Raw genomic sequence first — 18,007 nt, 5'->3', positions numbered from 1 at the left:
ATCCCCTATAAAGATGGGGACTGGGATTAGACATGTCAATTGGGCCGGATCGAATGGAGATCCGGCCCGAAGCACGAGAAAAAGCTCAGGCACGACAAAGCCCTGCCCGGTACTGTAGCAGGCCGGGCCAGGCCCATGGGCTTACTAGGCCAGGCCTTGGGCTTTAATATTAAACCCAACGGAGGCTCGGCCCGGCACGATACTGTTTATATATATATATATTTTAATTTTTTCCAGTATTCTGCCGCAAGGCAGCAGAAGCTGCTGCCTTGCGGCAGAAATGGCAGAAGGTGAAATGGCAGAAGGTGAAAATAAGAAAATGTTTGAGGCTGCAAATTCTCCATATGTATTTACGATTCTGTTGCATAACTTTGAATTGCATTTTTATTGGCTTTGGCCCTTTTGATATATAGATATAAAAAATATATATATTTTTTTTTTATTTTGAAAAAGAAAAAAAGAATTAAGATTTATACAAAGATGTCCGGTTTTGGTAGGCTGTTTTGTTGAAATTATTGATGATTGATTGAAGATGTATGTGTTCCAATAATCAGTCTAAATTCAGATTGTTGATTTCACATGCTAAAATAAGAGAGAAAATGATTTTGCACAGAATGCATGTATGCTTCTAGATAATACATCTAGATTCAATTTATGAATGCGAAAATTTATAAGATTAATAAAACTCTATATATATATAAAAGTATGCAAATAAGGTTAAAGATAATGTATTATTATATAAGTTAATAATTTTAAATTAATAATAAAATAATATTTAATTATATAATAATATTATTTATATATCCAAAATTACGTATACGTAACATTGTTCAGACAAAAATTAACAGCATGGTTAGGCTTTCCTTTTCATGAAATTTATAATATTTTTTATCATGTAACCACGGTATTCCTCCGTCATAAGTGAGAGATTATAAATAAAATATTCGGGGCATTGTCCTCGATTTTAATAATTAAAAAATAATTTGTGTTTAAAAATTTTAATTAAAACTTTTTTTAAATATTTAATAAGGCCCGACCCGGCCCATTTAATAAGGCCCGGCCCGACCCATTTAATAAAGCCCGGCCCGGCCCATTTAATAAAGCCTGGCCTGGCCCATTTAAAGCCCGTTAGTATATGGGCTGAGCTTTGGGCCTTGATATTTTAAAGGGCCGACCCCGACCCGAAGGCCCGTTACTGTTTGGGCCTCGGGCCCGGCCTGGGCCATTAGCCCAACGGGCTGAGCTGGAGTCAACCCGGCTCGGCCCATTGACGTCTCTGACTGGGATTGAGATCCCCTCCTGCCTCTCTCTTTTGTCATCCTTAATAGTAAACATTAAATAATATTTTAAAGATCAATTGTTATTGTTTTTAGGGACATTGAAATTTTTACCACTAAAATAATTTGTTTATATAAAATGACTACTTATTTTATTCACTGAATATTTATACCACAAAGTCAGCATAATACCAATATTACCCTTGTCCTCAACCTTGAAAAGAAAAGACTCAATCAACTTTTAACTACAAATTAATAAATTCTTTTACTAAAATCTTATATAAAACTCATATTAATAGAAGTAAATGATAATCTAAATCCCTCATAAGCTTATATATTTTTATTACACAATTGAAAACTCTAAAATTTTAAGTATCAAACTTTGTGATTTTGTTTAAAAATTTTTTTTTTTAATAAGTTAAATTAATTAGAATATTGATAATTCAATAGAAAAAATTGATTAGATTACAACTAACACATATTTATAATGTGTTTATGATAAAATTGATGTAAAAAATGCGATTATAGAAGAAGAAAGGGTAGGCGAGTCCTGCCCAAAGTTGCTTCATTGTTTCTTCTCTCTCTCTTAGCATTTAAACAAAAATTAATAAATGCTAAGAGAGAGAAGAAAAAAGAAGCAATAAATCAACTCCAGTATACCTGGTCAAAGTGGGTCTCACTTAGGTCGGCCTTGCCTACGCTTTCTTCCCTTCTTTTTCAGGAGTTAGGTTCTTTGTATCAATTTTATATTTGGTGGGTCTCACTTAGGCCGGCCTCGCCTACCCTTTCTTCCCTTCTTCTTCAAGAGTTAGGTTCTTTGTATCAATTTTATCATAAATATATTAAAAATATATATTTCTGTTTTTGAATTTTTTTAGAAGGGTTTGTTGAATCTTGGGAGATTGTTCTAATTTATTGAGTAAAAATCTTCAAGTACAATGTGACCTTCATTCCTGTCTCAAGCAGATACTTTTTGCTTTCTCTTGTTGCTCGAGGTCAAACTTTTCCTTGCTTGGGTTAAGGAACACTATTATTCATAAGACTCGTTTACTATTTCTTTTACAAGCCCACTTAGAGCCCTTCCTTTTATCTCTTAGTTTGGCAATAGAATGTTTCATGGCCTCTTTCCTCTTCTTGCTAGCTACTACTTCTGCCAAAACACCACTCACATTCGGGATCTTTCTTCTTTATTGTGAGAGGTTGCAATGGCCTCCAACTGGTAGTGGACACTTTCTGGCCATCAAAACTTAACTTGAATGTTTCCCTTACCAAGCCTAATATATAACATTTCTACATCATAGATAAAATAAACAAGGCTACATTACAATGTGTGACAATAAGCATTATCTTTCAAATTTAACTATAAAACAATCTAAAATCTAAACTCTCAACCATAACAAAACAGTGTAAACAAATGTGACAGATAATTTATCTCAATAACTTAACTATTCTCTCAATAATCGACATAACATTATAGAAAATCGATACATTATCCATATTCAATTTATTTTCTTTTCAAGAGTTTTGACTAGTTCAATTACACATAACACAAACCATACCTTCTAGAATGGGGATAGCCATCCAAAACTTGTATAGAATGTCCATGGCAAGCCCAAAATCTTTTAAACCCTAAAGATGGAAAGTTCCAAATTGGCCCCTTGGATTTGGTTGAGATGGGTGTTTTGTTGTTGCGTGGTGGTGGTGGTGGGTGTCTTGTATTTGTAGCAAACTTATCAACCTAACTACAACATACCCCCGATTTCCTCTCTCATAATGATACTTACAAAAACAGAAAAAAAATGTACTATTTATTGGGCTTCTACAAGGGCATATTTACTTTCATTGGATTAAAACTCGTGAATTAAAGAACTTAAAAGGAGCCGAGATTAAGAGGTTTAGAGTAATTACTAGCTCCACAAAAGATTTATCCAGATTAGGGCAAATTTTCAATAAAAAGTCTATTTATTGCTCGTGTAAACCATGGCAAGATCAATCTCAAACTCAACTTGAACCTTGAACAACAAACTTCAGATTAAACTTCATTCAAATTGTTAAATAGAAGAGATAGTCCAACGAAAATCCTTCAAATCCAAGAGAATTAACGATAAAAAAAGCCAGAAATGAAAATGAATCGCCTAAGAAGCTAAAGAAGGAGAATCAATATAAAAGAAATAAAATCTTTAGAAAAACAAGCTCCCATGCAGTGACATTGACAAGGCAAAAGGGTTTGAGTCAGGCCAAGCAGTATTTCAAACTAGGGAACTCAGATCAAACCCACCCTATATAAGAGAATTCCATTGATGGAAGAACATCCAATCTGAATGCCAAGTATCAAGTCAAGATTATTTGTATTCAACATGGTTAGACAATCTGACAATATAAACAAGAAAGATTACAAGAAGAATAAATTGTTATACCTAAGTCACACCTAAGGATTAACAATAATCTAATAAACTAATTAATTGCTCAGTAAAATTTTTATTGATTCACACAAAATAATCACCTAAAGAATTACTGCAGTAAACTGATATCACATTTGTGTGCTAGCTTTCATCTAACTTCATTTATAGCAACAAATGCTTAAATTCACCAACCCACATAAAAAAACTTTTTAAGGATTTCAAAATAATGAAAGAAAAAAGATTTTTGATACTAAACAAAACTGAAACTTCATTTCATACCAAGCTAAAGAATATTCAAAACACCGTTATAATCTAACATGAAATCTCCAAGCTGCAAAATGCGAAATAAGGACAAAAATAACTTGAGAAAACAATTTGGTTCTAACTGCATGAAAGCAAAATGTGTAATACTTAATATAAGTGATTCACAATATTTTAGCTTAAACAGGCCTACACTTTTCACTCATCATCGTCCTCATCAACAGCAGAGTTGAGGGCTTGCAATCTTTCTATCAATTTTGCCTTCCTCTCCTCGTATGTGAGTTTTTTCAAGTTATACCTGTGTTACACAAAGAAAAAACTCAGCAACCCATTACTGAAATGTCCAGACGATACCGAATGTGCTTTTCAACAATCTATAAGAGGCCTAACAGATTTACAAAGGAAGTCATTTTATGTTGGTCTTTTACCTCTTGTGCTCCTTGGGAGGCTGCTTTGCTGATTTCTTGGCAGTAGGATCTGCACGGATAGCAGCATGTACCTTCTTGTACAGTGCCTCCAGGCCATCTGCATCAATTCCTTTCTTGATGTATTCACTAAAGTGAGACTGATACTTCTCTGGTTCATCTTCCATCAAAGTCTACATGATGACAAATGTCAGAAATTAATAAATCACCAAACAAAGAGAATCTAATTAACTATAGATAATCCATCAAATTTCAGCCATACTCTCATGTATGAAGCAACATGACCACCATAGATATACTTTCGGTGCAGCTCAGCATCAAGCTGTTTACTGTCCTTTGAGAAGCCAGCAAACCTTTTGTCGCTGTGAGGAATGTCCAGCCCACCATCCAAAGCTCCCTGCATTAATGATATATATGCAACTCTGTGAACACATACTACTTATCTAGGTAAATCTCAGTTCTACTTAAGAATTTCCCCAGAACATTTATATTCGGCAAGCAAAAATTGGTATTCAAGGAATGACAATTATGGATCTGAAAGAATAATTTCAAATGGCTGAGACTAGTATTAGATGTAAAACTGAGTTTACAAGGGTCCACGAGTGAAAACCATGAGTAAATAAAACTTAGCAACAAATTAGATGTTGACAATTTATATACCTTTAGAGCACCAAAAACACGGTTACCAGTTGTAGTTCTAACCAGCCCAACATCCAGAAAAGCACGGAATGGCCTCCTGCCGTCACCTTGCTCAACAGAGTAATCCTCTCCAGTAGCCTGAAAAGAGAATAATTCCTTGAGATATTTCATCATGACTATAGCTTTTAAGCAGGTTTGTCATTCAACACAATTGGATATGCAGAATGCAAAACAAATAATATAGGTACCTCCACATTTCCTTCATACTCATCATCCATCTCAAGCTTCTTCAAGACACGGCGGGCCAAGAGAAGTCCAGTGCAATAAGCTGATGAAGTTTTAGAATAAAGATATTAAAGGTCAAACTTTTATGATGAGAGCCAGAGAACTTTTCATAATATAACAGGAAAAAACCAAGAGTTTAAAATACCTGCAGCATAGTTTGTAAGACCTACTTCAAGCCCATACATAGGTAACTCATGGGCATATGCTGAAGCAAGAACTGAATCACCGATAATACTGGCTGATACTATTTGTGCAATGATATCCTTGTTAGTCTAATACATCGTAAAGGATGAAACATTAAAAGAAAATTAGGTTGACTTACTATTACATTACTTTTATTACGTAATAGTAATTCCTAAAAAAATGAAAAAAGATATTATTGAGGTAATATTACACCGTCATAACAGCAATAAGCCAATTGTAGGATACAAATCTCACAACAAAGCGATACTTTGGAGTGTTGTACTTGTTCTTATCCTGGTTAATCAATCGAATCCTTGCCCTGTAATCGGTCTTCCCCTCTGCATAAAATCCACATGATTAAAGAAACAAAAAAATGATTCCACAAAGACACCATACAATGACTATAGCAAACACTACCAAGCTTCAACCTTGTAAGTCCAGCATAACCAAATTGCAAATTTTACACTCCATATCTTCACATACCAGACCATGAATCTCATCAACTTTTCTATTTTCTAGTAATGAGACAAGCATCATATTAATATTATACAGGTTTTACAGTTCCATAACATACATTAAAAGCTTAACATTCTAAAAAATAAGTCCTACACATCAAGCTACAGGTTCCTTAAAGCATAGTATACTGTGAAAGCAATACTAAAAAAAATACGATACCTCTTCTTCTCTTGTACTTGACCTGGAACCTCTTGAAGTAAGCCCTGGTCTTATGAGCCTTCACAAAGGCCTGCCAAAACAAAAAGCGACAACGTTACAAAAAAAAAAACCTAAAAAACTGAGCTTCTACAAAAACCCATCTCTTATGAACAAAAACGAATATTTTTAATTAACAAAACCAAAAATAAGCGATTGTCCACTACAATTTTTGTACCCATTTTCTCGGAAAACAAACAGAAACCCAGAAACAAGTGCAAGACGAAAAATACCCATTTCTTAACACCCAACAAGAAATCGTTTTAATCAAACAAGAGCTAAAATCAATTAGTAATAAAGATCTTTCTTAGTTAGCATCTTCCCGCACTCTCTCTGAAACCAAACAAAAAGCAAGCCAAATACAAGACATAACAACAGAACCCACTTCTTAGCACGCAAAAACGAACCGTTCCCCCCAAGCTCACCAAGGAAAAAACAAAAACCAACCAATGAACATTAAAAAAAAAAATCGTTTTTGTCAATATTTTCCAGCACTTTCTCGAGAAACTATCACAGAAGGAAAAGGCCAAGAGAGGAGGAAGAGATCTTACCATTGCTGAAGCTGGGGTGCGAGAAGGAAGTGAAAGAAGAAGAAGAAACGGCTACTGAATTACAGGGATGGGGGAGACTGATATATAAACCCTAGAACTGTGAGTGACCTAAGAGATGATCAGATAAACGGCTCAGATTCATTTTCCTAGTGGTCACTAGGGTTTTTTTGGATTAAGGGCCTCTTTGTCTTTTCGCATTTCCTTAAACTTTGTGTTTTCAGTGTTCCTCCTCAGGAGTTTCAGACGGTAACATGGCACCCATATAGTTTATTATTTTACCATAAAACCCCTTATTAAAGAATATTAAATTTTTGTGAAATAAAATTTTATACTCATTAGTTTTTAGCTTTTTAATTTTTATGTATTTAAATTAAAATTAAAATTATAAATAATTAGACAAAGGATATTAAAGTCTTTATATTATATTATACAATTTTTTGGATGTGTTTATTATTATTCCAAATCTTTGCATGCCTTTTTATTATTTTCCTAAAACTTTGGGAAAGAAATTGTAATTATCTTTTTTAGGGATGAATCTGAACCAAACTAGTTTGAGTTTAGTTTGATATTCAATTGAAATGAGTTAAACTCTTGATGAAGTAATCGCAATTTAAGTGGGAGTTAAATAAGTCGCTAATATATTTATAGCTTCTTCCATTATGAATTTTTTTTTTTTTTTTTTGTATTTGACGTTATCTTTTTTCTTTTTTAGCTTTTTTCAATGATGTATTATTAATTTGAAAAAAATTAAATTCAAATCGAATTTTTTATATTTAAATTAAACTCAAATTAATTTTTATTTTAACTCGGCTCAACTCAAATCCATTCATAATTCTATTAAAACTTTTGATTTGTTGTTGTTGGGCATATTTTTTTACCATACTCGTATTTTGATCTTAATATTTATATGATTTAATATATAATATATAAATTTTAGAGAGTGGCACTACTCTTTTGCTTTTTACATTATGATCCAGTGATATAAAGAGAAATATTATTTTACTAATAACAAATTTATAATAAAATATAAATTGATATATAATATGAAATTTTGAGTGAATGTTTAATTTTTATTTTGCATCTAAAGTATAAATTCCTCTCTCTCTCTCTATATATGGATTTGAGTTAAGTTGATTGGATTTTGGTTTAGTGTTTGACTTAAAATAAGTTAAGCTCGAATTGAAATACCCTTAATTTGAGTTCAAATCGAACCAATTTGAATTCAACAAATTATCAAATAAATCGCTAACAATATTATCTTTTTTTATAACTTTTCATCTTTTTCAATGATTTTTTCTTTTTCTCCAATTTATTTTTTAACAATTTTTTTCTTTAACTCTAACAACAATTTTCCGACAATCTCTTCACTATTTTTTTTCCAACCACTTAAAATAATGATGTGTCATTATATGATTTGATATTTCAAAATTAAATATAAAATAATATATGATAATATATCATTATTTATACATAAAAATTGTACATATAATTTTATTGTTTTTTATACCAAAAGTTTTTACCATCAATAAATGGTATTTGTAATTTTGTAATTTATTCGATTATTTACACTTGAAATTTAAGTACTTATATGTACTTTTGTAAGTTTGAAAATTTTAAATTAATACTATACAAACAAATTTTAATAACTTATTCATATAAACTAATGTGATAATTATATCATTTAATTACGTAATATTACATGAGTTTGTATTAGAAAAGTTAATAATATTTATTTGTATATATAATTTTATTCTGTTAAAAGATCAATTTATTTGTGTAATAATATATAACTTTTTACAGTAAGATTGTTCAATTATGTATTATATTGTATATAAAAAACAAAGTTTTTAAATTTTGTATCACATGTCATGTATCATATTATATGATACTTTTTTTAAAAAACTAAAATAATAAAAAAAATGTGAATTACCCAATCATTATATTAAAAAAATCATAAACATTGTTAAAGTTTTAAAATTTCTCATGTATATTCATGTCTAGACATGACAAGGGTGTTAAGCCAATCTACGACCTCACCCAGGCCCCTCATTTTTGGCATGACTTGTGAGGGCAAAGTTTGCAAGCTATGAGGTTCATGTCAGAGGTTTTGGGGCAAGGTCGTAATTATAATCTGTTAAAAATAATATAAAATTAAAAAGGGTTTGGCTTGCAAAAACACACAAGCCAACCTATGAAGGTAAGACCCAAAGGGTCCTAAACCATGCCACGAGTCTTGTCATGCTAGCAAACTATCTATTGTTGTTCTGCATTGTGTAAATGCATGCTTTGATTTTTCCTTTCTCGATATATATTTGTTTTGCGTCTATTTTTTTCACCTACCAGTAAAATTCTTTTGACATGAAGATGGTTCACTTTCTGTTGCTCCTCCAGAAAAAGCTCGTTGATTTGTTAGTGCAAAGGGGTTTTCGTTATCATCTAGTGAAAGAAGATTAAAGTCTTTCTCCAAGTTAATGGAGGCCAAGCCAGGCCTATGAAGACATAGTGTTATCCAAATAAATTTTACATGCCTAGGTAATTTATCGTCTCTAACTGACTTTTCTGGTTCATATAAATCCGGAGAATATGCAATCAGGGATTGGACATCCCACCTTCCCATGGATGAACTCTCATCCCTGTGAATTTTATTGCTGTCCCAAATTTATTAACCAGAGGTTACCCCTTAAAAGAAACCAAAAATAATGGTTTACAATAGCAGAACCTCGAGAATAATGGTAATTTGCCAAAGCTACTACATTACTGTAACAGTAATGAGGATTGGAAAATTGTTCCTCTGATTGGAAAATTCTAAAAGATGATGGCTGAACTAGCACAGAAAAGATCTTCAAGCATTACAAGTTTTCTCTAAGACATTAACCCACATCTCACCAAAATATTTGTGACATATTTGCTGTTGTGAACTGTCTTTTTTAATCCTGAAATTGGTCAAATTTAGAGCTAAAGGAGTGTTTGGTTTAATTATTTTAAAGGTATTATTTTGCTCAAATCTCTTTAAATAAAATTATTTTAAAATATTCTTAATGTTACTAAAATATTAATTGAAATTAAAGTTATTTTCGTTTTAAAAGCATAATAAGTAAAAAAAATAATAACGAGTAATATTATGTATACCTATTTTAAATACACAAATATATACACATTTATATGTATCATCACATAATTAAATATTATTTTATCTTTGATTCAAATTCACTCAATCACATAATGACACATATAAGTGTATACATATTTATGTATCTAAAATGAGTACATATAGTTTTATTAAAATATAATTATAAACAAAATAAAAATTATCTTAACAATTTTTAATACCTAAACAAATATGATAATCAAATTATTCTTTATATTATTGGTTACATTACTATTATAATTAATTAAAAGATTATCGAAATATTTTATTATCTAATAAATCAAATAAAATATTGGACTTAATGGTGTGTGACTCGTGCGTCCTGTCTACTGACATGGCCCAACCTTTCCATGCTTTGCAAATTTGTGGTATTGTGAATGAAGTTGTCATATCGAAGCCTCGTGAGAAGGCCAATGGATTAACAAGATACAATCTCTAAAAAACAAAAAATTTATATTTTTATGAATAGGCCCATCAAAAAGCTCATATAGATATAATCATCTATTGATATGAACTATTTTGAGCGTAGATTATAAATACAAAATTCCAATTAAATTCAAAATTATATAATTTTAGAGTGAATTAAAAGATGTGACTTAGACTCGATTATAAAAATAAGTTAACTTAAATTCAATTCAAATTTAACTTGTTTTTTAAAGTTATCTCGAGTCATAACTCATACTCATATTGACTCTAATTTGAGTATCGATCCAAACTTAAATTGGCTTGGCATGTCAAACTCTATTAAATTTATTTCAAAGCTTTTTCTTTCTTGGAAAAAAATCATATAACTTTTTTATTATATTAATGCATTAAACTTTTTCTCTATTTTTCATATATATATATATATATATATATATATATGTATTTTTTACTGGCTTCAATAAATAATTACACATTTTAATACAATTCTTTAAATAATTCAAGACGAGGGTCTTTTATATAAACTCGGCAGTGTCGTGTCGGCACGGTCAATCTCATTCACAAAGAACCCTATAGGGTTTACCAAAACCAGGTTCTTCTTCTCTTCCATTACTTCTTTGCACTTTAAGAATTGATTGAATTGCATTAAGTTCAGTAAAATAAAGCTCAAAGAATGAACAAAAAAGAGAGTGAAAATTTTCTAGGCTAACTTTGACTTGCGAGATTTAGAGATTCTTGTAGCTTATTTTTGTAAATCTTCCAATATGAATGTTTTGGTTATGTTTTCTTAGACCTTTTCAGGTGCGCATTTGATTGGTGAAGAAATTATCTTAGAAATTAGGGCTTTTATTTCTACTTTGTGAGCAAAGGTGGAAATTGATACATATTTTATGGTATATTAAAAATTCATACGATACGGTGAACACATAATGTGTATGATATGTGTTGGTTCGTTTCGATAATTTTATCTATATTGATACACATTTTTTGAGAAATGAGAGGGTAATAAAAGTGTAATAAAAAATTTTAAAAGTTTAGAGGTGTTTTTGATATTTTCTAAGTAATGATAGGACTATCAAAATGTTTATTATTTTAATATTATTTTTTAGAAGGTATATATATGATATTTGATACACAATGCAGAAATTTAGGTTTTTAATATACGATATAGTAAACTGTTTGACTATTATGGTCTTTTTATTTAAAAGAAAGTAGGGCGGTTAATTGAGAATTGTGGATTAGTACAAGAGTTTCTAGTAGCTTAGTTTATATATTTTCTGATTGAAAGACTTGATTTTGGTTTCCACTAATGTGTTTTAGTTACTCATTTGGTTGGGAGAGGAATTATATGAGAAATTGGAGTTTTTTCCCATTGTTATGCCTAACATAAAAGGTGGATTCATTTGATGTTAGTGGCATGTAGGGTCGATATTCACTTGCTTTCTATCTTTAGACCAGGACTGGGACCATGCTAATGATCTTGGTTGGAGCCCTTTTCTGTCTTGAATTCTAGTTTTGTTCTAATTTGAATCTGATAGATTCCCTCCTATAAATCTGCAATTCTTACCAAACACAGTGTAATATTTGTTTAAAAACTATAAGGGCAGTAGCGTAATTAGAGCTTAAGGATGCATGGGTCTTTTCATTTATAAGTGAGGGCAATTTGGTAAACTTGCTGGGCATGCACTTGTGTTAACCTAAGTATATAAACATAATTTTAGCTGACTAAAGAACAGAGAATAGAGAGAAAGTGAGGCGTGAGTTGCTGTGTATTTCTTTCTCTGGTTTATGCGTCTTGTGGCTTTTTGTGGCTATTGTGTGGCTGAGTTTGCTCTCTAAGTTCGATCGGCGGTGTCTCTACGGTGAAGTCAGGTGCTCTTTGACTTTGTGTTGTCGTGTATTTGCTTGTATATTGTTTTGATGTACAGTGAGACATCCGTGTGTTTGTATATTGTAAATCGAACTTGATATTAGTGGATTTGACTAGAGGAACACCTCTGCCTTGGATGTAGGATTTCGTTTACGAGATCCAAACCAAGTAAATCTTGTTGCTATATTTTTTCCTGTTTTTCGCGTTTATATTGTTCGGATCAGATTATCTTAGGGTTCAGTAATATAAATCTATAACAAGTGGTATCAGAGCCACAAAAGATTTTTCTGATCTGTGATCTTGTGACCTATTTTCATTTCTTTTTTGTTTATATTCGGCTGCTTGTGTATATCTTGAGGCGTGTTTGGTCTTCATGCTTTGCAATATATTTTGGTGAAATATATGTGTTGTGTCTCTTGATATATGTGAATATATTTTGGAAAGATTATGTTCTTTGTTGTGAGTACTTTGCTTTCTTGGTACTGCTGTATTTTCTTTTGGTACTTATAGGATTAAAGAAACTAAAAGAAAAAAGAAAAAGAACATAATAGGCTCAACAAGACTGGAAATAGAACAGTTTAATGGAAAAAATGATTTTAATATTTGGAGGAAAAAGATGAGGGCTGTTTTGGTGCATCAAAGGTGTGCAAAGGCCTTGGAAGGTATAGATTCTTTACCTTATGATATGACAGAATCTTAGAAGGCTGAGGTACTTGAAACTACTTATAGCTTGCTTATTTTACATCTATCTGATAATGTTTTAAGACAAGTTGATGATGTTAGTACTGCTGCAAAATTATGGTTGAAGCTTGAATCTCTTTATATGACCAAATCTTTGACTAATAAAATATATTTGAAAGAGCAACTGTTTGGTTTTAAAATGGATCCAGGAAAGTCTTTAGAAGAAAATTTAGATGAGTTCAATAAAATTACTATTAATTTGGCTAATATAGAAGAGAAAATTTCTAATGAAAATCAAGCTATTATTATTTTGAACTCATTGCCTGAGACTTTTAAAGATGTAAAAGCTGCTATCAAATATGGTAGAGAGTCTCTTTCTTTAGAAGATGTCTTAGGGGCTCTTAAGTCAAAAGATTTAGAAATGAAGATAGAAAAGAAAACCATAGGTGAAGGCTTGCAAGTAAGAGGCAGAACAGAAAAAAAATTTCAACAAAAAGATAAAAGATTTAATAGATCTAAATCTAGGCCAAAAAGAGTTTGTTGGAATTGTCATAAAGAAGGCCATATGAAAAGAAATTGCCCTGAAAGAAAGAAAATAAATTTTCCTTCAAATAATGAGAAATATGAGTCTGTAAATCTACTTGATGGCTATGACAGTGCTGAAGTTTTGGTTTTAACTAAGGGGTTGTCTAGGGAAGAATGAGTTTTAGATTCAGGATGCACCTATCACATGACACCTAGAAAAGACTGGTTTTTAGATCTAAAACAGATAAATGGAGGAAAAGTCTTAATGGGTAATGATGATGCATGTGAGGTAACTGGTATAGGTGCTATTAAATTGAAACTTGCTGATGGTTCTATTAAAATTCTCAATGATGTTAGATTAGTTCCTAAATTGAGAAAAAACCTAATATCCTTAGGTTTGTTAGATTCCAATGGTTATTCTTATAAATCTGAAAAAGGTATGCTTAAAATAATGAAAGGAGCTTTAGTAGTAATGAGAGCAAAATTGATAAATGGGTTATACATTTTAGAGGGAACAACTGTTAGTGACTCAATGTCTTCTAAATCTGATAAGATGGATGAAACTGTTTTGTGGCATAAAAGGCTAGGACACATTAGTTTCTTGGGTTTGTAAGAACTTGGTAAACAAAACTTGATGAATTCTAACAGAATTTATGTATTAGAGTTTTGTGAGAATTGTGTTTTAGGGAAGTCACAAAGGTTGAGGTTTGCAGCTGCTACTCATAGATCAAGAACATTCTTGATTATGTGCATTCAGATCTGTAGGGTTCTCCTCAGGTACCTAGTTCTCTATCTAATGCTCATTATTTTCTAACCTTTGTGGATGATTTTTCAAGAAGAGTATGGGTTTATTTTTTAAAAACTAAAGATCAAGCTTTTGAGTTTTTTAAAGAATGGAAAACTCTTGTTGAAAATCAAACAAATAAGAAACTAAAAGTTTTAAGAACAGATAATGGTCTTGAATTTTGTAACAAACAGTTTACTGATTTTTGTAAACAATTTGGAATCTTGAGACATAGAACCTATGCAGACACTCCTCAGCAGAATGGTCTTGCTGAGAGAATGAATAAGACTATTCTGAATAAAGTAAGATGCATGTTAGCTGACTCAAGATTGAGTAAGAAATTCTGGGCTGAAGCAGTTGCTACTGCTTGTTATTTGATTAATAGATCACCCTCTTCTGCTATTAATTTTAAAACTCCTATTGAATTGTGGTCTGGTAAACCACCAAATTTAAATCACTTGAGACCTTTTGGATGTCTTGCCTATATCCATGTGAAACAGGGTAAACTGAACCCTAGAGCCTTAAAGGCTGCCTTCTTAGGATACCCTACAGGGACTAAGGGTTATAAGGTTTGGTTAATTGATGAATTAAAATGTGTGGTTAGCAGGGATGTTGTGTTTAATGAATTTGCTTTTTATAAAGATCTGTTTATCTCTAACCAATTTCAGTCTAAATAGGTTCATATTGAGGTGGAGAATTCTGACTTGAGAAATTCAGCTAGTGTTGAGTCAAGTGACGGACCTGGTTTAGGCTCAGATCCAATTCATGCTTCAAAGTATGAAAATAGGGGTTTGAACCAGCAACCATCACAGAGTCAGAGTCAAAGTAGTTTAGACAGTGATTTTTCTGATTATCAATTGGTTAGAGATAGGATTAGAAGAGCTATTAAAATGTCATCTAAATATGCTCATGCAGATCTTATATCATATGCATTTAATATAGGTGATTGCATTGAATTGAATGATCCTTTAAATTTCAAACAAGCCTATATGAGTAAACACAAAAAGGAATGGTTAAATGCCATGCAAACTGAAATTGATTCTCTACATAAAAATAACACATGGATTCTTGTTAAAAGACCTGAAAATAAAAGGATTATAGGTTGTAAATGGGTTTTTAAAAGAAAACCTGTTGCTCCAGGCTTTGAAAATGGAAGGTTTAAGGCTAGAGTTGTTGCAAAGGGTTTTTCCCAAGTAGAAGGAATTGACTATTATGAAATTTTTTTACCTGTTGTTAAACATATATCAATAAGGCTTATTTTATCTGCTGTGGTGTTATTTGATTTAGAACTTGAACAGCTAGATGTTACTACTGCCTTCCTTCATGGTAATCTAGAAGAGCAGATTTATATGGAGCAACCAGAGGGTTTTGAGAAACCTGGATCTGAAGATATGGTTTGCTTACTAAAAAGGTCATTATAAGGCCTAAAACAGTCACTAAGACAATGGTATAAAAGGTTTGATGACTATATGCTCTCCATTGGCTTTTCTAGAAGTAACTTTGATAATTGTGTTTATTTTTATAAAACTGAAACAGACAACTATGTTTACTTGTTGATATATGTGGATGATATGTTTATTGTTTCAAAGAAAATAAGTGATTTAAATAGGTTGAAAAAATTGTTAAAAGATGAATTTAAAATGAAAGATTTAAGACATGCAAAAAGAATCTTAGGAATGGATATTAATAGAGATAGAATTAAAGGTATTTTAACTTTGTCTCAATCTGAATATGTTAAAAAGGTTCTTGAATTGTATGGTATGCATGATGCTAAATCTGTGAATACTCCTATAGGTGCTCATTTCAAATTGATGTCTATTTTGCATGATTTACCTACTGATGAATCTGAATATATGAAAAAGATTCCTTATGCAAATGTGGTAGGTAGCTTAATGTATGTTATGATAGGATCCATGCCTGATATTGCTTATGCAATTAGTTTGGTGAGTAGGTTTATGGGAAAACCTTGTAAAGCACACTGGAATGTTGTGAAATGGGTGTTGAGATACTTGAAAGGTTCATGTGATTTTGGTCTTGTATATACTACATCTGATACTAACAGTTTACATGTTAAAGGATACTATGATTTAGATTATGCTGCAGATTTAGATAAGAGGAGGTCTCTAAATGGCTATATTTTCACATTTGGTGAAAATGTGATAAGCTGGAAAAGTTGTCTTCAACATATTGTTGCTTTGTCTACAACATAAGCTGAATATGTTGCATTGACAGAGGCTACAAAAGAAGCTTTGTGGCTGAAAGGTATAACAGAAGAGTTGGGGTTGCATTGTGGTATTCCTGTGATCTATTGTGACTCACAAAGTGCAATACATCTGTCTAAAAATAGTGCTTTTCATGAGAGAACAAAGCATGTAGATGTTAGGTTGCATTTTATAAGAGAAATTTTGTCTAGAGGTCAGGTAATTCTGGAGAAAATTGCTTCAGAGGTGAATCCTACTGATATTTTGACAAAGGTAGTTCCAATAAATAAGTTTAAGAGTGCCTTAGACTTGTTGCAAATTGGAAAGTTGTGAGTCTGTCTTGCAGAGGTGTTTTTTGGCTAGTTAAATTCATGTTTGAGTCTTGTAGTTTTCAAACAAGGTGGAGTTTGTAATATTTGTTTAAAAACTATAAGAGCAGTAGCGTAATTAGAGCTTAAGGATGCATGGGTCTTTTCATTTATAAGTAAGGGCAGTTTGGTAAACTTGTTGGGCATGCACTTGTGTTAACCTAAGTATATAAACATAATTTTGGCCGACTAAAGAACAGAGAATAGAGAGAAAGTAAGGCGTGAGCTGCTGTGTATTTCTTTCTCTGGTTTATGCGTCTTGTGGTTTCTTGTGGCTGTTGTGTGGCTGAGTTTGCTTTCTGAGTTCGATTGGCAGTGTCTCTACGGTGAAGTCAGGTGCTCTTTGACTTTGTATTGCCATGTATTTGCTTGTATATTGTTTTGATGTACAGTAAGACATCCGTGTGTTTGTATATTGTAAATCGAACTTGATATTAGTGGATTTGACTAGAGGAACACCTCTGCCTTGGATGTAGGATTTCGTTTACGAGATCCGAATCAAGTAAATCTTGTTGCTATATTTTTTCCTGTTTTCCGCGTTTATATTGTTCGGATCGGATTATCTTAGGGTTCGGTAATATAAATCTATAACACACAGCAACAAACAGATTTAATTCCACAACCAATCACACCGAAGAAAACAAATAAAAGAAGAATCTGATTCTTATTTATCTCACTGAGCGGGAATTAAACAGTAAAGTTTTGTCTCTTAAAGTCAGATTACACTAACTCTTCCTAATCAGCCAAGTAGAAACTCCGATCATTCAAGGCACCAGTAACTTCCCTAGCATAAGCTACCTAGAGCAATATTTTTTCTCCCTCCCGAACAACCTTCTCAGCACCTATTATGACTGCCAAATCACTCCACTCTCTCCTCTTCCTTTTTGTTGCTGTGTTGCTCCTTCATAACCGTTTCGCTTCTCAACCATTTTTCTCCCTTATGTGTCCCTTGACTTTGAGAGGCCTATCAGAATTTGATTGGTTTTCTTTATCATGTTATAGGATATTGGGTCATCAAAGCAGTTGGTTTTGATTGTATACTAGTTAACAATGACTGGGGCAATCAAATATAGATTTTGGTTTGAGTTTAATGTACCATTTGTTCGTTTTCTGTATCTTTTTTACACATATTTATAAAAAATTTTGTAGCTTGTTTTAAGTAAAGATTATATGATGTCCATTTTGTATTTCATGACTGCATATGTTCCAATTTAGCTTTTGATTTTCTATATTGATTTCTTCTAATACTGAAGCTGAATTTTATTAAGTTTTT

The 18,007-nt window shown here is 31.8% G+C and overlaps 1 protein-coding gene across 1 annotated transcript; it reads right to left on the bottom strand.

Moving 5' to 3' along the window:
- Window positions 1-3,920: 3,920 nt before the first annotated feature.
- LOC123195411 (60S ribosomal protein L5-like) lies at window positions 3,921-6,888 on the bottom strand. Its single transcript, XM_044609092.1, has 9 exons — window positions 6,735-6,888; window positions 6,148-6,217; window positions 5,719-5,810; window positions 5,435-5,561; window positions 5,253-5,332; window positions 5,026-5,142; window positions 4,628-4,762; window positions 4,369-4,538; window positions 3,921-4,238 (listed from the first exon to the last, which is right to left on the bottom strand). The coding sequence occupies exons 1-9, from the start codon at window positions 6,735-6,737 to the stop codon at window positions 4,139-4,141; spliced, it is 894 nt and encodes a 297-aa protein (XP_044465027.1). The 5' UTR covers window positions 6,738-6,888; the 3' UTR covers window positions 3,921-4,138.
- Between the last annotated feature and the right edge of the window lie 11,119 nt (window positions 6,889-18,007).

Source organism: Mangifera indica, chromosome 14, assembly GCF_011075055.1.
Source record: "Mangifera indica cultivar Alphonso chromosome 14, CATAS_Mindica_2.1, whole genome shotgun sequence".
In the NCBI taxonomy this organism is placed as follows: domain Eukaryota; kingdom Viridiplantae; phylum Streptophyta; class Magnoliopsida; order Sapindales; family Anacardiaceae; genus Mangifera; species Mangifera indica.
This window is presented reverse-complemented; position numbering and strand designations above follow the sequence as displayed.